Source organism: Heterocephalus glaber, unplaced genomic scaffold (assembly GCF_053883595.1).
Source record: "Heterocephalus glaber isolate CG9 unplaced genomic scaffold, H.glaber_assembly_v1.0 deba00001666, whole genome shotgun sequence".
In the NCBI taxonomy this organism is placed as follows: Eukaryota; Metazoa; Chordata; class Mammalia; order Rodentia; family Bathyergidae; genus Heterocephalus; species Heterocephalus glaber.
This window is the reverse complement of record NW_028258406.1, coordinates 18,622,470-18,648,970: the sequence shown is the minus strand read 5'-3', so window position 1 is coordinate 18,648,970 and position 26,501 is coordinate 18,622,470. Positions and strand designations below refer to the sequence as shown.

General features: G+C 35.5%; 1 protein-coding gene across 1 annotated transcript in view; it reads right to left on the bottom strand.

Annotated features, from left to right (window-relative positions):
• The window catches only part of Rb1 (RB transcriptional corepressor 1), a 166,241-nt gene that overhangs the window by 12,787 nt on the left and 126,953 nt on the right, over positions 1 to 26,501 (bottom strand). Inside the window, exons 18-21 of the mRNA XM_004844186.4 lie at positions 6,651 to 6,769; positions 3,086 to 3,231; positions 2,356 to 2,501; positions 55 to 159 (exon numbers count right to left, since the gene is read on the bottom strand). Coding sequence (XP_004844243.1) covers positions 55 to 159; positions 2,356 to 2,501; positions 3,086 to 3,231; positions 6,651 to 6,769 — 516 coding nt within the window. The remainder of the gene's footprint in view (positions 1 to 54; positions 160 to 2,355; positions 2,502 to 3,085; positions 3,232 to 6,650; positions 6,770 to 26,501) is intronic.

The following is a 26,501-nucleotide window of genomic DNA, read 5'->3' as shown; positions in this document are numbered from 1 at the left end:
TGTATTATAGATATGAATTTATCCAAATAAATTTTACCATGAAAGATTACCTACCTCCTGAACAGCATGAGGGAGATCCTTGTATGCAGTTACAATGATTTTGAATTTAAGGTCTATATTCTTCACTTTGCATATGCCATACATAGAACACATCATAATCTAGTAAATAAAAGTGATGTTAAAAATAGTCAGAATGTTCATTACATGGTTTTGTTCTTAAAAGCATTCTGTCATCTTTCTTTTAGCCTCAAAAGAGGGAAATTTAATTTCTATAAGTTTTTTTTCTCCCATCCTGAACTTGTACTGAAAGTCTATGTGAAGTTCTTAACCCAACAAAACACACACACAATAAAACAAAACACAAACACTCAACTCTCAATTATTCAGAACTCACTGTCTGGTTTGTAAATAACCCCAACTTTAACCCATATTCTTTAGTGTTTCCCAGAGGAGAAATGTTGAAACTGGAATACAGTAATAATGCAGTATTGTCCTGGCAAAAGAATAGCTATATAGATCAAGAGAACAGAACTGAGACTCAAGAAATAAACATTTATAATTTATAATCAATTGATTTTTCAAAAACTTACAGCGGGGAAAGAAAAGACTTTTTAAAGAAGTAGTGCTATGGAGGAGGGGCTAGAAGTATTGCTCAGTGGAGTGCTTGCTTAGCATGTATGAGGCCCATGGTTCAATCCCCAGCACTACAGAAAATACCAAACAACAACAAACAAATCATACAAAACAAAAAGTGTGCTGAATAACTAATTATCCACAACAACAACAAAAAAATGGGAGTTGGACCACATCTCACATTATCTACAAAAAAAAATAGCTTAAAATGGATTTAAACCTATATGTAAGACTTTTGGAGGAAAACAGGGGTAAGTCTTAACAACTTCAGATTGGCAACAATTTCTTAGGTATAACATCAAAGCACCAGTAACAAAGAAAAAACAGATTAGTGGACTTCATCAAAATGAATAACTTTTGTGCTTGAAAAGATACCAGTAAGAATGTAAAATGACAATTCATAAAATGGTAGAAAATATTTGCAAATCATATACTTGGATAAGGAGTTTATGTATAGAATATATAAACATCTCAGTGAGACAACCTGATTTCAAAATGAATAAAGGATCTTAACAGATATTTTTCTAAAGAAGATATAAAAATGGACAATAAACACAGAAAAAGAGTTAAAAGGCAAATACAAATCAAAATCACAATGTGACAATATATCACATCCACTAAGATGGCTATAATAAAGATAATTTGGAGAACATATAGAGAAACTGCACCATTACACACTATTGTTAGAAATGTAAACTAGTACACTTTCAAAAATAATCCAGTCATTTCTCAAACAGTCAAACATAGTTATCATTTGACCCAGCAATTTCCCTCCTAGGTGTACACCTTTAGAGAAGGGAAAGTATATATCCACACAAAATCTTGTACCTGAATGTTCATAGTAATATTATACACAATAGCCCCAAAACAGAAACAATACAAATGTACATCAATCAATAAACACAATGTTGTATAGATACATATAGTAGAATATTATTTGGGAATAAAAAGAAATAAAGTACAAACTACAACATTGATGAATTCTGAAAATATGCTAAGTAAAAGAAGCCAAACACAAAAGATCACAAATTATACGATTCTATTTATATGAAATGTTCAGAATAGGGAAATCTATATAAATAGAAAATACATTAATGTTGCCTAAGGTTGAAGGGGTAAATCAGGAGTTTTACTCCTAAAGGTTATGGAGTTTCTTTTTGGTATGATGAAAATGTTCTAAAACTGATTGTGGAGATGGCTGCACACATCTGTGAATATAAGGAAAACCACTGAATTGTATACTTGAAATGTGATTTGTACAGTATATGTATTATATCAACAAACTGTTACCCCCCCCCAAATAGTCCTTTTAGTCCATTTTAAGAGAATAAAAAGAAAGATAATTCACTCTGGTTATAACTCCATCCATCCATCCAACAGGCAGTTTTAGACCAACTGATTTTTAAATCTCCTACATTTTCTACACTAAAATGAAGTCTAGCTTATTACAACACACAAAAAAGCTTATAATAAACAGGTTCTTCAGTGATTTTTATAGATAAGAATGCTGTAAGTCCTTAAGTTAGTAAAATACACTCTTAAACTCTAAAGCTATAATTTAAAAAGTTATAGCAAAAATATAAATGGTAGCCAACAAGTGAACATATAAAAAGTCTACTAGGTTAATCTAGCTCCTTATGTGAATCTAGCCTCTTCTTAAGAAACCAACATATAATTAACAAATGAGAAGGAAGAAAAATATGAAGTGCTTGAATTTCTTACTTGGTCCAAATGTCTGTCTTTCATCAGCTCATACTCATTTTGCAGTGTATGCTGAAAAAGGGTCCAGATGATGTGCTCTAGTTCTGGGTGGTCAGACAGAAGGCGTGCACACAGAGTATTTAGTCGGAGATATGCTAATCGGTACACTGTAGAAACAAGAGGAATGAATATCTTTACTTTAAATGTTCAATTACAAATGGCTATTTTTCAAATCATTACATTGCTTTAACCATAATGCTGTTCAATAACATGTTAATAGCACCCTCACTTCTACCACTGTTTTCCCTATGAATAAATGAACAGGCACTATTGGAATCATTTGATATGTATTAACATGCTCCCACCAGCTTGAACCACTGCTGGTACATGCATGGCTGTCTCATCAGGCAGCTTGTACCACTGTTGGTAGAAGTGGTACAGTTAGGCATGGGACCACAGATGCATGTACCACAGGTGGTTTAAAACACCCAGCAGCGAGACAATTGAATTACGACCCAGTCGTGAATGTGTTAATTCACTCAATTATCTCAAAAACCTTATAATGTAATTATTATTATAGGACAGATTACTGTTACTATCCTTTCCATTTTACAGATGAGGAAACTGAGACACAGAGGTATTAAATGACTTGCTTAAGGTCACACTTTCTAAGTAGAAGAGGCACGATTTGAACCTAGTCAGCCTGGTTTTAGAGTCCATGATCTTGAGCTCTTGAAAGTAATTTACTCACCTTTTTTGTAAAAGAGGGAAAGGGAGGTAGATTTCAATGGCTTCTGAGTCTGGAAGGCTGAGGTTGCTTGTGTCTCTGCGTTTGCAGTAGAATTTCCACGTGTAGTTGAACCTTTTCTCTTTGGCGATCTTATAGGAGAAAGATACCTAGATGTATTCAAAGGGAAAGTTTTCATTTAAAGTTTGCTGAGAATCACACATACACACAAACACACACACCCCAAGTTGTACACATACATCCAGACACATATTATCTATTTAATCTGTTATTCTATACCAAATTTTCCGAGCAGGCTATTTTAAATGCAAACTTGGATAATGAACGAGAAACTAGAATCATTTATAGCTAAATGGATGCATATTGAGGCCATACTCTTAAGTGAAATAAATAGGACACATGTGTAAATACCGAATAGTTTCTCTAGTGTGAGAAACTGAAAGTATAAATAAAGATTAAAAGGATTAATAATGAATAATTGATACTTTGAAATAGGAAAAGGTCCAAAGGAGTAGAGGTGGTGGGAGGGGAAAGGGAAAGGAAAGAAAGGAAAGAAAAAATTATGAGAAAGAAAAAAAAATGGAAACGAAATCTATGTAAATAGGGAAGGATGGTGGGGGTGAAGGGCGCACAGGTAATGGGGAAAAAAATAAGAACCAAGATACATCATGTACAGGTACAAGCACCCAATGATAAATGTAAATGTATTGTATACCTAAAATGTACCAATAAAAGAATTTAAGGAGAAAAAAAATGCAAAATTGGAAAGACGGCTTAATGAAAAAATTATGCTTCTCATCATCATATCTAATTGTATTTTAATAAATGGCTTTTCCTAGGAATTAACTGACTTACTAGGAAAAATAATTGTACATGAATAATTTTCTATTTTAATAGTTACAGTGGTATTGAGACCAGAAAATGACTCCAGTTTAAAAAACAAGTTATTAACACCAAATAGTGTTGTAATATCTATCTGATTCTCCCAACAATTTTTTATTGATAACTATAGTTCATATGTATGACTTAAGTTATACACATACACACCTCTAACTTACAAAGTACAGAATTTTATAACTTAATACTTCAAATAATATCATCGAAACAGATTATACCTGTGTATTAAATATGACAGGTATAAATCAAGGCAGGGATATTAGCAAATATTATCTCCTGATTTACAGCAATGCTATTGCTATGTGTTACCCTCTATTTAACAGAATAATTCAAATCTATTTTCTTATTTTGTTTTAATAGGTGAGAAATAACTCTGAATAAGTTGGACTTGTATCTTACTATGGGCATTTCCATTATATATAGTTTACTAACTAGTGCAACAGGAAAAGGGACTCACTCGCACAATGAGTTTTCTAAGTACCAGTACTGTATTTGGTTTCCTATCCCCCTTGGACTTCCTTCCCTTCACTCCCCTAAACCTAACTAACAATTATATAATGACTTAACTTGGGCAAGGGTTAGTCTCCCTTGAGTTCTAGATGCAAATCTCCAATTAACTAATGGCTTTCACTACTTGAATCTCAAATTTAATATGGCCAAAGCAGAATGCTGCATTTCTTCCCCCAGTTTTTCCCATCTCAAAAAATGGTTCAACATTACATACTAGAATTTTAAAGTAAAAAACATAAGGTGTTGAGTTTTGGGGGGTTTTTTTTGTATGAAAGTTGAACCCTGAGGCTTTGTACTGAACTACATCCCTAGCCAGTTTTGAATTTTTAAAATTTTGAGACAGGGTCTGCTAAACTGCTGAGTTGATCAGGCTGGGCTTAAACTTGTGATTCTCCTGCCTCAGCCTCTCACAATGCCAGGATTACACACAGTTTTCCCCATCTCAAAGAATGGCTTCGCATTATATCTAGTATTTTAAAGTAAAAAACCCAGAAATTACATCTCCATTTTCCCAGTTCCTCAAATCTGACGTAAACCCTATTAAATTAAATTCATCTCTAATCTTTCACTTCTATCTTTAAAGTTATATCTTAGACCAACTCACCCACATCCCTCTTTTCAAATGATCTCCCCACTAGTTTTCTTGCCCTGATCCTTTCTGTTCCCCAAACCCATCTGTACCTTCAAACAGCAGTCAGAGAGAGGTACTTTAAAAATACAAATTATAGTGAGGTGTATTCCTGCTTAAAAGGTTTCCCATTTTCCTTATAAAGTCCAAATTCCTTACTATGTCCTATGGTAAACTACAAAATCTCACCCCAGGATATGTCTGCAATCTCTTCTTGTACCATTATCCTCATGCTCAAGATACCCCATTCACAGTGGATTTCTTTCTAGTCCTCAGACAAGCCAAGTTCCATCTGCCCTAAAAGATGAAGATTTTTGCCTGGCTAGCAACCACTTGTCCTTCAGGTCAAAATATCACCTCATCAGAAAAAGGAAAGTGTTCCTAAATATTCTATCATCCTCTCAGTTTCTCTCTTTCATATCACTCTGTTCATTTAATTTATAGCACTTGTTATAATCTAAAATCAACTTATGTATTAGTTTACTTGTTCATTGGCTCCTTTCTCAAGAATGTAAAACTATGAGCAGGAAGGACCTAGGCCATTCATTTTATTTCTGTCTTCCTGGCACTTAAAAGATTAACTATATCTTGAATTAAAGAAAAAATAAGGCTTGACTTCTTTATGTAAAAGTGTTGCCTACCAAACAAATGAATACAGATTCTACATGAATGCAGAAATACTGTAAATACAAGTTAGCATTGAATGACATCTCTGGAAAATGGTCTCTGTACTAATCACAGAACATTGTAATACCAATTCCTACACAGAACTAAAGAGAAATATAACAATAAGCACATTTCTATAAAAGGTAATATAGCTAGACCGATTAAGAACATGGGCTTTGGGGTCAGATTGCTCGGCTGGATTTCTGTTGACCTTAGGCAAGTTATTTTATTTCTCTAATTCTTACTTTATAGGTAACTGACAGAAATAACTACTACCTTCTAGAGGTGGTATGAAGATTAAATGAAAAACATGAATCTAAAGTATGTAGGTAACTGCCCAGAACAAATGAGCCTTCAATAAATGTTAGCTACGCTGTCTTCTCCCATTATTATTACCATGCACTAGCCAACTGTGTTGATCCACATTCCATACTACTCCCTTGATTTATCTTATGCTTCACTCCAGATGAACTGATCTGTACTCTCTGGACAATGTTTTTGCCCTCTCTGGCTATAATGGGTACATGGTATTTCTGGTTCTGGCTCCTGAAACACTATTCTGTCTCCTCTTTTCCAATTTTCATGTTAAAATCCTATTTAATCTTTAAGGTCCATCTAAACTGCCATTTTTGCTGTGAAAACTGCCCCTCATTACACCAATTCCATGTGACTCAGTAGCACTTTGTATTCCTTTACATAACTTTAAAATTTAGGTCATGCATCTTACATTCCTAATTCATAAAAGCAGGAAAAATGTCTTATACAAAAATTCAGTTTTCTACAATTTCTATATAGTACCTTGCATTATCCTTACGTTCAAAATCAGTCTGCAGTTTGAATGGACAACATAATATATATCCTACTTACATATCAGCTGCAGTGTGATTATTTTGGAGAGGAAGGTTGAGTGGACAAGTAGATTCAAGGTGTTCAGCTGGTCCTTCTTGATCTTTTGACTGTTTAATAAGATCAAATAAAGGGGAATCCTACATGAAAGAAAATGACATTAAAACATTAGTATGCTTTTTCTCATGTACATATCAAAATCATATTGTTTGACATGGTGAATAATATGAAATCAGGGACAACTGACAGTGGCTATTTAGAAGTCACAATGAGGGGGCCAGGTATTTAGCTCTGCAGTGCCACTGCCTGCCTTGTAAGTGCAAGGTCCTGAGTTCAATCCCCAGTACCAAATAAAAAGAAAGTCACAATGAGACACTTTCCTGGGAACTGAAATTGTCAGTTAACAATTTTATAATATATACATATACACAAACACAAAAGGGTAGGAAAAATATACAATCTTAAATGCTTATACAAATTGAGTATCCTTTGTCCCAGTGTTTGGGACCAAAAGCATTTTGAATTTTGACTTTTGAAAAAATATTTCAATATATGTAAAGAGATCTCTGGTCATAGGACCCGAGTCCAAACACAAAATTCATTTATGATTTATATATGCTTTATATACACAGCCTGAAGGTAATTTTCACAATACTTTTAGTTGTGTTTTGACTGTTACTCATCACATATGTAGCATTATGTTTGTACTCAAAAAGTTTCAGGTTATTGGCTAAAAATATGCAGTGCAGTGGGAGAGTGCTGCTTAACATGTACAAATCCCTGGGCTTAATCCTCAGGACAGAACCCACCCCCAAATCAGATTTTTAAAAATTCAGATTTCATTCATAGCAGTGAATGCCCATACTAGGAAAACAGAGTGAGCTCAAATAAACAACGTAAGGCTGAACCTCAAGCTCCTAGAAAAAGAAGAGCAAGACAAACCCAAAGCTCGTACAAAAGAGGAAATTATAATCAATGCAATTGGCTATGAGAATGATACAAAAAGTCAAAGCCTCAAAGTCTTGGTTTTTCAAAAGAATGAATAAAATCAATAAACGCTTAGCCAACCTTAACAAAAAAAACAAAAGAAAAGGCTCAAATCCATGCAACCAGGAATGAAAAAGGTGAAGTCCAACAGATCCAGCAGAAATTCAGAGGATCATCAATAGCTATTTCAAGAAACTGTACTCTGCTAAAATGGAAAACACAGATGAAATGGACAGATTTCTAGATACATATGAATTACCAAAGTTGAATGAAGAAGATATAAAAATTTTAAACACCCCAATTACAATCAGTGAAATTGAAAACGTAATTTAAAATTTACTAACAAAGAAAAGCCCAGGTCCTGATGACTTCACTGCTGAATTCTACAAGACATTTAGAGAAGAACTACTGCCACTACTCTTTAAACTCTTCAATGAAATTGAAAGTAAAGCAATACTCCCAAATTCATTCCTGGAAACAAGTTTTACTTTGATTCCAAAACCAGGGAAAGACTCAACCAAAAGAAAGAACTACAGGCCAATCTCACTAATGAACATAGATGCAAAAATCCTCAATAATATACTGGCAAAGAGAATACAGAGCATCACTGAGAAGATAATACACATTGACCAAGTCAGATTTATCCCAGGGATGCAAGGATGGTTCAACATATGTAAATCAATAAATTTAATACACAGAGCCAAGGAAAAAAAATATGATCATCTCAATAGATGCAGAAAAAGAATTTGATAAAATCCAACACTCATTCATGATAAAAACCCTACAGAAAATTGGAATAGATGTTCTTTATCTCAACCTGATAAAGGCTGTCTATGAAAAACCAACAGCCAACATCATACTAAATGGTCAAAAACTGAAAGCTTTCACGCTAAAATCAGGAACAAGACAAGGATGTTCACTATCACCACTCATGTTCAACATAGTTCTGGAAATATTAGCCACAGCAAGTAGACAAGACAAAGAAATAAAAGGTATAAAGATGGGAAAGGAAGAAGTTAAACTGTCATTATTTGCTCACGACACGATACTCTACATAGAAGACCCAAAAAACTCGGCCAAAAGACTTCTGGACTTAATTGACAGATTCAGTAGAATAGCTGGATACCAGGTAAACACTCAAACGTCAATAGCCTTCTTGTACACAAATAACACTCACTGAGAGAGAAATTAGGGAAACAATCTCTTTCACAATAGCATCCAAAAAAATGAACTATCTAGGAATCAATATGACAAAGGAAGTAAAACACCTCTACATTGAAAATTACAGCACTCTGAAAAGAGATAGAAGAGGATATAAAAAAATGGAAAGACATCTCTTGTTCTTGGGTAGAAAGAACCAATACAGTGAAAATGGCCATATTTCCAAAACTGCTATATAGATTCAATGCAATTCTGATTGAAATCCCAACAGTATATTTCACAGAACTACAGAAAACAATTCAAAAATTCATTTGGAACCAGAAGAGACCTAGAATAGCAAAAGCAATTCTAGACAATAGAGATATGACAGGGGGTATCACAATCCCCAACTTGAAACTAGACTACAAAGCTACTGTGATAAAAACAGCACGGTGCTGGCAAAGAAAAAGATCCAAGGATCAATGGAATAGATTAGAAGACGCAGAAACAACTCCAGACATACTCAGCCACCTCAACTTTCACAAAGGAGCCAACCATCCTCACTGAAGGAAAGACAGCCTCTTTAATAAATAGTATTGGAAAAACTAGATTTCAACGTGCCAAAAATTAAAACTAGACCCATATCTTTCACCATGCACTAAACTAAAATCAAAGTGGATTAAAGATCTAAATATTAACACAGAAACACTAAACTTGCTGGAAGATAAGTTAGGTAGAACTCTTGAAAACATTGGTGTAGGAAAAGACTTTATGAACAAAATCTCAGTAGAACAGGAACTAGCCCAAAGAATCGACAAATGGGATCTCATCTTATTAAAAAGCTTCTGTACTGCAAGAGAAACCACCAACAGTGCTAAAAGACAACCTATATGTGGGAAAAAACTTTTATCAGCTGTTCCTCAGACAAAGGACTACTATCTAGAATTTATAAAGAACTTTCTGAAATGAACAGGCACTTCGCAGACAAAGAAGTAAAAGCAGCAAAGAAACACATGAAAAAATGTTCAATATCACTGGTCATTCAAGAGATGCAGATGAAAACAACACTGAGATTCTACCTCACCCCAGAAAGAATGGTTGCTATCATGAAATCAACCAATTACAAATGGTGGTGGGGCTGTGGGGAAAGAGGAACTCTGCTCCACTGCTGGTGGGAGTGTAGACTAGTGTAACCACTGTGGAAATCAGTATGGAGATACCTCAAACAAGTAGGATTAGAGGTCCCATTTGACCCAGCTATTCCTCTGCGGGGTATCTTCCTAAAAGAATTAAAAGAATCATACCACAGCGATATATGCACACCCATGTTTATAGCAGCACAATTTGTAATAGCTAACACTTAGAAACAGCCCAACTGCCCATCAACTAGAGACTGGATAAAGAAGATGTGAGTATTTTTTATAAAATGGAGTACTACTCAGCCATAAAGGATGAGAAACTAGAGACATTTATAGCTAAATGGATGTACACTGAGGCCATACTCTTAAGAGAAATAAATAGAACACACATGTGTAAATCTCGAATAGTTTTTTTGGTGTGAGAAACTGAAAGTGTAAATAAGGATCTAAATGTATAACTGATAATGTGAAATAGGAAGAAAAGGTCTAAAGGAGTAAGGGAAGTGGGAGGGGTCGGGAAAAGGAAAGAAGGGAAAAGAAAATATACGAGAAAAAGGGGCCAGGGATTTAGCTCAGTGGTTTCACCATCTGCTGCACAAGCACAAGGACCCAGCTTCGATCCCCGGTACCAAAAAACAGAAATGAGAAAAGGAAAAAATGGAAACAAAGTCTCTGTAAACAGGGAGGGGTGGAGAGGTTGAAGGGAGGGCAGGGGAATGGGGAAAAAATAAGAACCAACATACATCATGTAAAGGTACAGGTTCTCAATAATGAATGTAACTGTATTATGTACCTAAAATGTACCAATAAACTTAATGAAAAAAATTCAGATTTCCGAGTTTCAGGTTTGGGATGCTCAACCTGTTTTAGAGAAGGTGGAAGTTAGAGAATAGACAGAAAAGACCCAATGATTCTAAATAATAAACATATGAACACTTAATAAAAGTGAAAACAGAGGTAAAATACAGTTTGATATAGTTTATATCTAGATGTCCCCCAAGAGCCTCATGCTCACAGGTGGGCCTTTAGGAAGGTGACTGGATAATAGGGCTTACAGCTGACTTGATGTTAGTAGGTGGGGCCTGGCTGGAAGAGGTGGCTCGCAGGAGGTGTGGCTGAAAAGATTTAATCTCCCATCCTCACTCCTCCTTTTGCTCTCTGCTTCCTTCCTCTCCACTAGGAGCAGGCCCCTCTGCCATGCCAGCCTTTCTGAGCACCAACCACGGAAGGACTGAAACTTTTAAAATATAAGCCAAACTACAGTAAATCTCTTCTCCTTTAAGTTGTGGGTGGATACTATCTCTCAGCAACAAAGATAGTTAACTACTAATACTACACTGTTTTATTCACAAAGCTAAAAACTGGTTCCTTGAAATAACTAATAAAAATATACAAATCTCCAGTCAAGCTGATCAAGAGATAGGACAGATAAACAGTACTAAGAATGAAGAGTGGGGGGCTGGCGATTTAGCTTAGTGGTAGAGCTGCCTGCCTCACAAGCGCAAGGTCCTGAGTTCAATCCCCAGTACCAAAAAAAAAAAGGAATGAAGAGTGGGACATAACTACAAAAATTACAGATAATAGGAGACTGTTATAAGTAATTTCATATCAATAAATTGGAAAGCTTAGACCATGTGGGAAAATACTATAAAAATATAAATTACCAATGCTCAAAAAATATAGCCTGAATATTCCTACAACTATTGAAGAATCTGAATCAGTAATTTAAAATCTCTGCACTCAGAAAACACAAAGCCTTTCTGACTTTTCCAGGGACTCTACCAAAAATTCAGGTGGCAGATAATCTAAGTTTTACTTAAACTTTCTAGAATAGAGAAAGTAGAAGTATTCCTTATCACATTTTATGAAGCTAGCATATCACTGATATTAAAACTTGTCAAAGGCATTACAAAAACCTAAATTCTAACCCATTTTTACTCATGAACAGATACAAAAATCCTAATCAAGAAGTATTAGCAATCCAAATTCGAGTGTTTAAAAAAAGAAAATTCATAATTCCTAAATTGAGCTTATATATTACAAGATTTGGTCAACATTAGAAAACCTATAATGCAATTCCCCTCACTAATAAATCTAAGGTGAAAAATCAAAATCAAAGCAGAAAAAGCTCTTATTTTAAAAACTCATTTGTACTGTATTATAAAAAACCCTCAGTAGACAAGGAACAGAAGGACATTTTCTAATTTTTTTTTTTTTGGTACCGGGGATCGAACTCAGGACCCTGTGCTTGCAAGGCAGGCGAGGTACCACTGAGCTAAATCCCTGGCCTGATATTTTCTAATTTGATAATTGGCATCTACAAGCAAAATACCCACCGCAAATATTATATATAATGATAAAACATTAAAGGCATTCCCTTAAAAAGCACATACAAGAGAAATACGCCATGTCTATTCAGCATTGTTCTTGAAGTCTCAGCTCAATTAAACAAAGAAATAAAAGATCAAAACACTAGACAGGAAGAAACAACAAAAAACATCATTACCCACAGATGATCTGACATTATAAAAAAAAATCTCGACATATTATTAGAATAAGAAACATGAGAAAGGATTGCTCTTATGAAATCAATACAAAACTATTTATATTTCTATATAAGCAAAAAGTTTAAAACTATAATTTTAAAACATCATTTATAAAAATAAAACTAAGTAAAAATCATTAGTAATACTGATTCATAAACTGTAACTTTCTAGAGGTGACTTCCTACAAGGGTATATGATGGAATCCATAAAAGGGGGGAGAATTTCTAGTGCTTACACTATACATGCATACAAACTGAAAACTTCTATATGACAAAACTACCACAAATTAAACTAAATCTTTAAAAGGTAAATAATCCTAATTAAAGAGAGCAAACTGAATGGGTACACTGACTCATGCTTTCTCTACCCCACTAAAATGGGGAGTCAATGAACTCATCTTAACAGACTTAAACCTAATGAAAGAGAATGAGAGGAAATAATCAGATGAAAAAAATTTAAAGCTGAAAAGCAAATGGAGAAATGGTAACTTGCTCAGTAATGAATTAAGTTGAATGGGAAAACTAGCAGTAGAGAAAACCAACAGGCAAACTCAATGAACTTTTAACCCTTCAAAAGTGATTTAGTGGGGCCCGAGATATAGCTCAGTGGTTGCAGCGCCTGCCTCACAACCACAAGGTCCTAAGTTTGATCCCCGGTACCGCCCGCCCCCCCCCAAAAAAATGAATTGGCGATAGCAGATACCTCAAGGTGTGGTAGGGATTAACAACAGCAGAATTGATTGGAAGTCTACTCAAGAAAAAGTTTGATTTCTAGATATTCTCCCTTTCTCCTATATTTACTGATGGGAAAAATACATATATTTAGTATCTGAAGAAAGTAAAACAGCATTGTCTGGACTAGGAGGTTCCTGATGTATTCTAGGAAAGTATAACCATACTGAAAATCATAGGATTAAGGACAAGTTTATGTAATGATGACTGTATATCCCAGACTGCTGCTTTTCTCCAAATCCTATCTTTCCAGACATTAGAATAAGAAACATGAGAAAGGACTGCTCTTATGAAATCAATACAAAACTATTTATATTTCTATATAAGCAAAAAGTTTAAAACTATAATTTTAAAACATCATTTATGAAAATAAAACTAAGTAAAAATCATTAGCAATACTGATTCAAAAACTGTAACTTTCTAGAAGTGACTTCCTACAAGGGTATATGATGGAATCCACAAAAGGCATAAACACAAATCCAATCCAGGCATAAACTCAGAAGAGTCAGAGCTGAGTAATATGATGAGTCTAAGAGAGAAGACCTAAAGATATCAAATGAGGGTTTAAGGAATTGTCCTAGCCAAGCCCCCATACAATTGAGTTTACAAACCCCACTCATTCAGATGTTCTAGCTACTTTTTACTGATTTAGCACTTGCACATTCAACTGTTTTCTTACCTTTCAGCAATTTGATGTGATTATTTCATCTTAGTCACTTGGATATATATATATATATATGAATGAATGTGTTAAAGATGTTCTCTCTCAACTTCCAGGAGGAAAAAACTGTCTTTAAAATTTACTTCTCCTTCTCTAGATATCAAGTAGATACTTGATATATTTTGAATACAAATGTGAAAATCACAGTCATTATAGTATGTGTCACTGTAAAAGTTCTATGGTTCTCAACTTTTTTCGGCCCCAGTGGACCAATAAAAGATAAACTACCATTTGTAATAGGATTCTCTAAGTAGAGGTGGTGTTAGGCATGGGTTATCTTCCATGGAGGAATCAGAACACGGGGGCATATATGATTTGGAAGAAGGAGGATCTACACAATGTAGTATTTATTGCCAAGGCATTCTTTCCTATATCTAATAAGGGCACACTGAAAAGCAATCTTTCATCTGAGTAAATCAATCCTAACAAAATCTCGCACATTCATTCTGACCAACACATGTATCGTTATACTAAGTGTTTCACATTTTCTAGCCATTGATGAACTGAGTATATTTATTAAACTGAAGTGGTGTGGGTGTAAACCCACATATGTTCACCAGGAATGGCCTACTCTCATATTTCTCTTAAGGACATTTTAGGAGACCCTAAGTCCTCACAAAAACATGCAATTAATGGGACCTACATGTATTAAAATTAACTGGGTCCGGCTGTCTATCCCGCCGCACCCGGCCCAGAGGAAGGGGCTTCCCAGCCACCATCCCTCCTGCCACTGCCAGCCCAAAGGAAAGGGCTTTTGGGCTGCCATCTGTCCCGTTGTTCCCGAAACCAGAGGAAGGGGATTCCAGGCTGCCATCCATCCTGCCACTCCTGGCCCCTGTCCCACCTCTCCCAGCTCAGAGGAGGTGAGCTGTGTGAGTGCAAACAGCACCCCCCCACCCCCCCCAGTGGAAATGAGAAGACACATAAATAAGTTTGAAAACCAGACTTCCAGATCACCTACAGCAACCCCAAAGGGAAATGAGATGGAACACTCTGATACTCAACCACCTGGACCCACTGAACTGGCAACAAAAGGGGATCTGGAAAAAACGAAATCAGAAATAATTTCTCACATAACAGGAGAAATTGTGCTCCTAGTGCAAGACATGATTAATAAATCTAGAGAGGAGCTGAGGAACATGATGGAATCCCAACATAGGAAAAACATGGAATCCACAAAGCAGATGCAAATAGATTTCCAGGAGATGAAAAACTCCACTGAAAGGCTACACAGCAGAATGAGCCAATGTGAGGACAGAATTTCAGATATAGAAGACAAGATTGCAATTAATGACCAGGAAAAGAAAAATTGCTTCAAAACTTATGAGGGAACACGAGAAATCAATCCAGCAGCTGCTAGACAACGCAAAGAAGAATAACATAAGACTGATTGGAGTCAAAGAAGAAACAGGAGAGAGAGAGTGCAGATGACATAAAAAAACTGTTCACAGAAGGAATGGCAGAAAACTTTCCAAGCAGGGGAAAAGAACGTGACATACAGAGAAGTGAGGGATATAGGACTCCAAATAGCCTTGAACAAAAAAATCTACACACAGGCATATAATTGTTAAGATTCCAGAAACTCAACAGAAGAACAAAGTTCTACAAGCAGTTAGAGAAAAGAAACAAATCCCATACAAAGGAAAGTCCATCAGAATCACAGCAGACTTCTCAACAGAAACCATCAAGGCAAGAAGAGCTTGGAGTGACATATTCCAAGCCCTAAAAGAAAACAGCCTCCAACCCAGATTGATGTACCCTGCAAAACTATCTTTCAAAATGGATGGAGAAATAAGATACTTTCATGACAAAGAGCACCTTAGGAACTTTGTGAATACCAAACCAGAACTCCAAATAATTTTACACAATAGCCTAGGAACAGACATTGAGGATCACAACCCCAGGAAGCAAAGCAGAATGAACCCATCTGGCATGACAAGAAATTAAATATAAAGGGGGAGAACCCAACAAAAAGAAAAAGTCACGACAATGATAAGTCAATACATTTCAGTTATAACCATCATTAATGGTCTCAATATACCAATAAAAAGAAATAGACTGGCAAAATGGGTCAAGAAGCAAAATCCAACAATATGCTGCATACAAGAAACACACTTCATTCAAAAGGAAACTCATAGACTGAAAGTTAAAGGGTGGAAAACAATACTGCATGTGACAGGAACCCGAAAAAAAGCAGGAGTAGCTATCCTCTTGGCAGATCAAGTAGATTTCAAACCAACACTGATTAAGAGAGACAAAGAAGGACACTAAATCCTTGCAAAGGGAAGAACCAAAGAGGAAGAGATGACAATCATAAATATCTATGCACCAAATACTAGTGCACCCAACTATATAAAACAAATACTAACGGACATGAAAAGTCACATATGCACTAATACAATTGTAGTGGGGGACCTCAACACTCCACTGTCACAGATAGATAGATCAACTAGACTAAAAATAAGTCATGAAATACTACAACTCAATCAAACTCTTGAACAAATGAACTTAACAGATGTTTACAGAGTCTTCCACCCCACAAAATCAGAATACACATTCTTCTCAGCTGCACATGGGTCATTCTCAAAAATAGACCACATACTCACACACAGAACATGTTTAAGTAAGAGCAAAGGAACTGAAGTTATCCCCTGTACATTATCAGACCACAGTGCGATGAAATTGGAGATCCATAGCAAAAGAAATTCGAAAAATTTCATAAACATGTAGAAATTGACCAACACACTTCTGAATAACCAATGGTCACAGAGGAAATTAAAGAAGAAATCAGACAATTCCTTCTATTAAGTGACAATGACAATACAACATATCGAAATCTATGGGACACAATGAAAGCAGTCTTACGAGGGAAATTCATAGCAGTGAATACGCATATTAGGAAAACAGAACGAGCCCAATTAAACAACCTGATGCTGAACCTCAAGTTTCTAGAAAAAGAAGAGCAGGACAACCCCAAAGCTCATACAAGGGAGGAAATTATAAAGATCAGAGGAGAAATCAATGCAATGGAGACTAAGAGAATGATACAAAAAATCAATGAAGCCAAGAGTTGGTTCTTCAAAAGAATCAACAAAATTGACAAACCCTTAGCCAACCTTATCAGAAAAAGGAAAGAAAAGGCCCAAATCCATGCAATTAGGAATGAAAAGAGTGAAATTACAACAGACCCAGCAGAAATCCAGAGGATCATCAACACCTACTTCCAGAACCTATATGCCAATAAGATGGACAACACAGACAAAATGGACAGATTCCTAGATACATATGAATTACCAAAGTTGAACGAAGAAGACCTAAAAATTCTAAACAACCCAATATCAACCAATGAAATTGAAAAGGTAATTAAAAACTTATCAACTAAGAAAAGCCCAAGCCCTGATGGCTTCACTGCTGAATTCTACAAGACATTTAGAGAGGAACTACTGCCACTACTGTTTAAACTCTTCAATGAAATTGAAAGGGAAGCAATACTCCCAAATTCATTCCTGGAAGCAAGCATCACCTTGATCCCCAAAGCAGAGAAAGATGCAACAAAAACGGAGAACTACAGGCCAATCTCATTAATGAACATAGGTGCAAAAATCCTTAATAACATACTGGCAAATAGAATGCAAAAGATCATCAAGGAGATCATACACCTTGATTAAGTGGGATTCATCCCAGGGATGCAGGGATGGTTCAATATATGCAAATCAATCAATGTAATACACTATATCAATAGAGCCAAGGACAAAAACCATATGATTATCTCCATAGACACAGAAAAAGCATTTGACAAAATCCAACATGCATTTATGATAAAAACCCTACAAAAAATGAGAATAGATGGTCTCTACCTCAAACTGATAGAAGCCATCTATGAAAAACCAATAGCCAATATCATATTAAATGGTCGAAAACTGAAATCCTTCACAGTAAAATCAGGAACAACACAAGGATGTCCACTATCACCACTCTTGTTCAATATAGTTCTGGAAACATTAGCCACGGCAATTAGACAAGAGAAAGAAGTAAAAGGAATAAAGATAGGAAATGAAGTCAAATTGTCATTATTTGTAAATGACATGATACTCTCTATAGAAGACCCCAAGAACTCCACCAAAAGTCTTCTAGACTTAACAACCAAATTCAGTCAAGTAGCTGGTTACAAGGTCAACACACAAAAATCAATAGCTTTCCTCTACATAAATCACAGACTCACTGAGAGAGAAATAGAGCAAATAATTCCTTTCACAACAGCATCCAAAAAACTGAAATATCTAGGAATCATCCTAACGAAAGAAATCAAAGACCTCTTCTCTGAAAACTATGGCACTCTGAAAAGAGAGATTGAAGATGATATCAGAAAATGGACAGACATCCCCTGCTCCTGGATAGGAAGGATTAATATAGTGAAAATGGCCATACTTCCAAAACTGCTATATAGATTCAATAAAATTCCAATTGAGATCCCAGCAACATACTTCATGGCCCTTGAGAAAACAATCCAAAAATTCCTTTGGAACAAGAAGAGACCCAGAATAGCAAAGGCAATTCTAGGTAACAGAGACATGACAGGGGGTATCACAATCCCCAACTTGAAACTATACTACAAAGCTACTGTGATTAAAAACAGCATCATATTGGCAAAGAAACAGACCTGAGGACCAGTGGAAGAGTTTAGAAGATGCAGAAACAACGTCAGACACACTCAGCCATCTCATCTTCAATAAAGGAGCCAAACACCCTCATTGGAGGAAAGATAGCCTCTTTATTAAATGGTGCTGGAAAAATTGGGCTTCAACTTGCCAAAGATTAAAACTAGACCTATATCTCTCACCATGCACTAAACTAAAATCAAAATGGATTAAAGATCTAAATATTAAAATAGAAACTCTGATCCATTGGAACAGAGGTTAGGTAGAACTCTTGAAGACATCGGTGTAGGAAAAGATTTTATGAACAAAACCTCAGTTGCCCAGGAAGTGGCACAAACAGTCAACAAGTAGGATCTCTTCTTATTATAAAGCTTCTGCACAGCAAGAGAAACCACCAGCAGTGTGAAGAGACAACCCACAATGTGGGAAAAAATCTTCACCTGCTCTTCCTCAGACAAAGGTCTACTATCTCGAATCTATAAAGAACTTAAAAAGATCAGACCTCCCAAATTTAAAGACCCAATCCAAAAATGGGCATCTGAAATGAACAGACGTTTCTCAGACAAAGAAGTAGAAATAGCAAATAAATACATGAAAAAATGTTCAACATCACTGGTCATTCAAGAGATGCAAATGAAAACAATGCTGAGATTCCACCTCACTCCAGAAAGAATGGCTGCTATCATGAAATCAATCAATGACAAATGCTGTCAGGGGTGTGGGGAAAGAGGAACCCTGCTCCACTGCTGGTGGGAGTATAGACTGGTGCAAGCACTGTGGAAATCAGTATGGAGATACCTCAAAGAATTAGGACTGGAAGTCCCATTTGATCCCACTATTCCCCTGCTGGGGATCTTCCCCAAAGAATTAAAAGAATCATACCACAGTGATATATGTGCACCCATGTTCATAGCAGCACAGTTTGTGATAGCTAAAACTTGGAAACAGTCCAAATGCCCATCAACTGGAGACTGGATAAAGAAAATGTGGGGTTTTTTATAAAATGGAGTACTACTCAGCCATAAAAAATGAGAAATTAGAGACATTTATAGTTAAATGTATGCACATTGAGGTGATCCCCTTAAGTGAAATAAATAGGACACACATGTATAAATACCGAATAGTTTCTCTGGTGTGAGAAACTGAAAGTGTAAATAAGGACTAAAACGTACAATAGGTAATGTGAAATAGGAAGAAAAGGGGCAAAGGGGAAGGGGAAGTGGGAGGGGTAGGGGCAAGGAAAGGAGGGATTGGAATTAATATGAGAAAATGGAAAAATAGGAATAAAATCTTTGTAAATGGGAGGAATGGAGGGGTTGAAAGGAGGGCTGGGCAAGGGTGAAAAATAAGAACCAAGAGAGATTATGTAAAGGTGCAGATTTCCAATGATGAATGTCATTATATTGTATACCTAAAATGTACCAATGATTACAATGAATAATCGATAATGCAAAATTGGAAGAAAAGGTCCAATGGGGTAGGGGTAGTGGAAGGGGCAGGGGAAAGGAAAGAAGGGAAAGGAAAAATGCTGAGAAATGGAATAAATGGAAATAAAGTCTTTGTAAATAGGGAAGGGTGGAGGGGGTGAAGGGAGGGCTAGGAATGGGGAAAAAATAAGAACCAAGATGCATCATGTAAAGGTAGAAGTTCCCAAAGAGAAATGTAAATGTGTTGTATACCTAAAATGTACCAATAAATGAATTTAAGAAAAAAAAATTAACTGGGTCCAACCTAGGCAAAACTGTTCATAAAAGGAAGATATATTTGTCATCTCCAGCTTCCCTCCTCTTTTCCTAACAGAACAAACTAAAGCTGCCCCCCAAATCCTATCCACTTCTACCTCAGGACTCCAAGAAAAATAGTTAATATTTTCTAGAACATCTGGCTTTAGTTTTCAACTGTTTTATAATGCAAACTCCTACTTTCTGACATGCCAGTAACTCATTTGGAGGGTAGCATACAGAATCCCTGAGGAAACTTTCTAAACATACATGCCACATTTCCCTTTAAACTCCCTACCTGCAAAGATTTTAATATACTCAAGAAGAGAGAACATCTACATTTTCTAAAAGTTTCTGAGCAGTTCTACTTTCTATCTCCCTCCCACCCTATCTCTACAACATCTGTAACATATCCTCCATTACTTCCTCAAAAACTATTAACTGTATTTTTCTAATTCTGATATAAATTTCTGAAAAGTGATTCACTATCCTTACTTAAATAGCAATACTGTAATAGCTCTCTATCCTGTCTTTTTAGGTTTCAAAAGCCTCCTTTCAACCTTTTCCAAAACTCTATTTGCTAATAATAATCCAAGTAAATTTGAGGTCTGTCAGGTATAAAAAGAAGTTTCTATTGTGAAACTCAGAAATTCCCTAACACATAATGAACACAGACATTCCTCGTTTAACAGCCAAGTTCCATTCTTGCAATTGTTAAATTGTTAAATGAGGAAATGTATATTATAGTATGTGTTGCATTATTCAGAACAAAGAAATGGTCAAAGGAAACTCCAACTTGATGACTTTGCTTTTATCTGCATAACTGATATGCAGTACTGTAGTGTATAACAGATCATAAAACTATAGTACTGTGTAACACAATCAGCAAAAATTACAGTACTATATACACAAGGTTCACTGTACAAAAAGAGACACCGAGGATCTATAAACAAGATGTATAGAGCTGAATTGTACAAAAAAACGATGGGTCATAAGTCTGAGCAGCAGGTTGGAAGTCTAAACAGCATACCTCAGTTGTAAGTCTGAACATCTGTTAACAGGTTGTTAAACAAGGAATGTTTGTATACAGGAAATATTTCTAGGATGTTAACACACAACATGGCCATTTTATGAGTTAAATTAAAAAGCAAAACACAATCAAGAAAACTAATGATATGATGTGCTTTCTAACTGACAGTGAATGACAACTGTGGCAGCCTGCCTTCTGGCTCATCTCAATAATCCCTGACATTGATTATTTATGGCCTTGTGTAGACTGCTCTTATAGCAGGGTTAGTCTATGTAGCTAAGGTATATGGCAAAAGTGATGGCATATCTTTTCTGAGATAAGCATATTAAACACTTGTGGTTACCATCTTAGGTACTCTTTCTCTTATAGGATCTCTTGCTCTGTGAAGAAGCAGATGCCATTTAATGACAAATGCCCTGGAGAGGCCCAGGTAGCAAAAAACTGGAGCCTTTGGCCATCAGCCCAAGAACAACTGAGACCTGTCAACAACCATGGGAGTGAACTTGGAAGCCAATTCTCCAACCCCAGTAAAGCCTTAGATGACTGAGGAGCTGGCTGATAACTGAAGGATCGCTCATGAGAAAACCTGTGCCAAAACCACATAGCTAAGCCACTCCCAGATTCCTGACCTTCATAAATTGTGTAAGAAACATTCGTTGTTTTAAGTTGCTAGTAGCTAACACTTCAGTAGATAACTAATATAGAAGCTGATGTTTTAAAAAAAAACTATGGAGAAAAGCTTGGGTAATTTAATTTTTGATAATGAAATACATGTATTTTTCACTGTAACACTGTTCCCATCCAGGATTCAGGTGGCAGTTTTCTCCTGTACTCAGGCAAGCTCCCTCATGTCATTATTTATCTATTCAAATTAATTATGAGCATAACTGTTCTTAGTACAACACTTCACTGTTGTGCTACTTAATCCTGTGACGGAAACTAGACTCTCATTGTCAGTAAGATTAGTAGATATCCCACCAAATGAATAATATTAATAGAAAAAGTTGAAGCCATATGTGTATTCTAAATGATCTTTCATAATTAGAATATATTTCTAAAATAAGCATGAAGTATTCCAGAAATTAAAGGACATCAAGGCTATGAAGTCATAGTGCTCCTATAAGAGATTATCTAAGTAAGCATAAGATCTCCAGAACTAGTAGGAAAATTAACAATAGGGGAAGTGGAAGGCAGGAATTGCTGTTGTTTTCTGGATATTTTAAGGATTATTGGACCTACAATACAGGAAATGTTTTTGTACTACCCTAAGCCAAATTCTAAGATTGTTCTAAGAAGGTTTTGTCTTGTGAAAGAAAACTAAAATAGAAAACAGGAAGAAAAATTAGCCTTGTGTTCTTTTCCATTTTATTTCCCTGGTCCTTTAGTACTGGTATTCCACTGGATCCTCTTGCCAATATATATGCTGACTGAACCACAATTATGACTCTAACTATATTTGTATTACTCCTATCAATATTATTGACTAAAACTATGCTTTTAAATTATAGATCCATACATCCAAATGCATATAAAGATCTCCACACAGAGGTATCACAAATACCTCAAATATAAAATGTTCAAACATTAGCATCAACTCATTACCTTCACCACTAGTTATGATTCCTTCAATATTTTCTTTGGTTAACTGTGTGATCAACTATCTAATCTCTCATCTCTCTACAAACCTTAGAATTATCCTTAGTTTTCCTTAATTATATCTAGGCTTCTAATATTTTCATTTAACCTTTTAATTTTAAAATATTTGTACCTTTATATTTAAAATTGTCTTCCTGTGGATAGCATTTATTTGGGTCTTGCTTTTTATACACTCTAATTATCTTTTAATTGGGCTGCTTGAAACATTTACATTTAATGTGATTATTGACATGGCTAGCTTAAATCCTGTATCTCTTTTTCTTACATCTTCTTTTTTTTCTCCATACAACAAAGGTACAAAAGCAAACCAATGGAGAAAGGATCGCCTTTACAGTATGGTGGTAGATACATGAACCTCCACCTTCTCCCCAGATCAGGCTGCCAAGTGTCCCTTACTGGGTCTCTGAACTGCTGGTCCTCTACTACTCTAGTGTCTCTGGTCTAGGAAGAGGAGTCTTGGGCCTGGGGGCTCAAATAGGCATCTGGCCAGGTTCTTTGTTGTGGCTGGCTCCCTTTTGCTGGCTTCCCCTGCCCATGGGCTTCCTATTGGGAAAGGGACTCTCAGGAGTATTGAGGTTGTTGGGGAAAGCACCTGAAGCAGATACTCCTGGCAGAACAATAGTAAAATACTGTTTCTGTTAAAAAACAATTCTCTTTCATTATCAAGACTGAATCCCAAAACTGATTCATTGAAGTAGAATTTTAAAACTTCAAGGTTTCAATTTATAATATGATGAAATGCAAAGCCATTACTACTAGGGACCTTGCTCCTAATTATCAAGATCTTTAAGATCATATTTTCTTCTGACCTTTAAATAAATATTGAGGTTATAAAGACTAAAGTTGTAAGACATGACCCTTCTCAAGAAGAAACTAACTCAAAGATGATGAAGGGAATAAATGTGAATAAGCCAAACTACACATTTTTCTAGTACTCATAAATAATTCCAAAGATATTGTTTTATGCAATAAATACCTATGAAGGGGGAAATTATTTTGGTCAATAGTAAAACAAAACAGTGAAAGGGTTTATCAAATAAAAATAACACTGTTATCAAGGATTTAAAAGTGTTTTTTACTAGTAATTGAAAATGGTTTAATTTAAATACAATCTATCCTGCTTATTTAAGGCTTATTTAAAGGCAAAAGTCCTTTCTACAAAAATTTTTTTTGCAACATTCATCTCCATTAGGTACTCAGGAAATCCCTGAAAAAGCCCTCTGTAAGTATATTACAGAGCAAGGAAACAGAATCCCAACTCTTTCCCTCAAATATTATCCATCTTGCATAAAACTTTTATTGCTTGACATAAAATTTTTTAAATTTATAGTTAGTAAATCTAAATGTTCTTAAATGTTATAAAATATGAAAGTACATTTTCCTGTTTTCTAAATTTGCCTAAGTATGCACACTTTCCTAAATAGAAAAACACATAGCATTTTTTCAAAAAGATTAAATTCTATAAGAAGTGAATGTATTTCTAACCAATTATACTCAAAATATGTCATGAGAATATTCAGGTTTTCATTTACATGCATGTTCAAATCAGAAATTAACTCATTCATTTCTCCTAATGATTAGAATAGATAAGTGGTTAAAATCACTGAGAAATTTATAGTAAGAAAGTTTGAAAGATACTATAGAATGTGTCCTTACCTAAGAGCACATTAAAAGAAAAAGCAGTGTCCCTCTTTAAATCGTAAAGATATTATTCTCTGATTTAAACTATACAAGCATATCAGGACAGACAGAAATTAAATGTAGAAAATTATAAACAGCTGATTCATTAGTGCACTAGGGTAGGATTATCTTTTTTTTCCTTCTTATTTCATTCTACTTCTTTTGTACTGCTTTTTAAGAGCCTTAATGGTATATCTTTACTACATTATAAATTTAAAATTTAAGGGCTGGGGATTTAGCTCAGTGGCATAACACCTGTCTGGCAAGTGTGAGGTCCTGAGTTTGACCCCTACCAAAATAAATAAATAAATAAATAAATAAATAAATAAATAAATAAATTTTAACTTTACTCCTAGGGAAAATTTAAGTACCAAAGAGATAATGGAATGATGTCATATGCTCTTAGAAAACCGTGCAGTGGGTCCGTGAAAGGTGAAATTAGGGTTCTAGGCAGTAGTGTTGGGTAATGTTTGTGTGTCAGAACAGGAGTAAGGGGGCCAGGGATTTAGCTCAGCGGTTTCTCTGCCTGCTACACAAGTGCAAGGACCCGAGTTTGATCTCCGGTACCAAAAAAAAAAAAAAAAAAGAACAGGAGTAAGGCCAAGGACTGTCTCTTTGAAGGACAGACACAATCTTAAGTTGATCCAGAATTAGGATACTATGTTATCACAGAGACAAGACAAATAGGATATAAGTACACTGAAGATCCTGGATGTTCATCCAGGCATAGTTAGAATAGAAGACAGCTGATATAGGATGTAAGATGTCCCTGATATCAGGAAAAGTGAACTCAGGAGAAGAAAGTTCAGTCTCTTAAACTAATAGAGTGCTAGCCAACACATCAAAGAGTAAAATACATGAATGTAATCACGGAACAGGGAGAAACAAAGTCAAGGTGGACTCTGACTTGAAATGATTCCACTGACCTGGGGCTCCTCTTAATGAAAGACAGCTACTCTCTTTAAGTAATTTGAGGACACTGTCAAGTAGCCAAAAGCAAAGTAAAAAAACTTTTGTAGTTTATGAGGAGTCATGCAAAACAAATATCAGAAGTAGATAAGCACAGTTCTACCAAGTGGAAATGCTATTTGGAAATTTCCAATTTCCATGACAATCTTGGGACATGAACTTAGTAAGTGAATTTATGGGAGACAAGGCAAGAAATATTGATTGGGAAAGGCTTTTTAAAGATATTGATCAGTTAAAAATTAATTTTCCAAAAAAAGATTAATTTTCCTGAGATATTCATATGATTCTTTTCTTATTTCTTTCAAGTCTCTGTTGAAATGTAAAGCCTTCTTTGACCTTCCAATATAGGATAGTAACAGCCCACTCTTCTTTTTCCTAACTATATTTTTCTTCACAGAACTTATAATCACAATTTTGTAACTGCTTATTTATTGACTGGTTGTCTCCTCCACATAAAATATAAATTCAGTAGTTTTTTTTCACTGTTGTTTTCCCTGTAACTAGAACAGCACTCGGTATGCAGTTGACATTTAATCAATACTCACTACTGAATAACAAGTACCACTGGATCCAGAGATGAATTAACAATAAACAGAAAAGATATTTGCACTGCTGGTAATCAAACCCAGGGCACTGACCACTGGGTTATATCCTCTGCCTAGCAGGAAAAAACTTTTTTAAGTGCCTCTCCCATTTTCCTATAATGACCAAGACAACAATCCAGCGACTTCTTCTGGGCAGGTCAAAAGGGTCCACCTCTGTTTAACTAAAACCGCAACAACAAAAGGCTGGGTTTTAAAACAAGGCCTTTTGTAGAGGAAGTCTTTCCGGTCCTTTGTTTCTGTCCTTCTGAGGTAGTGCTGGTAACATATGGTACTGATGGGAAATGTTCAC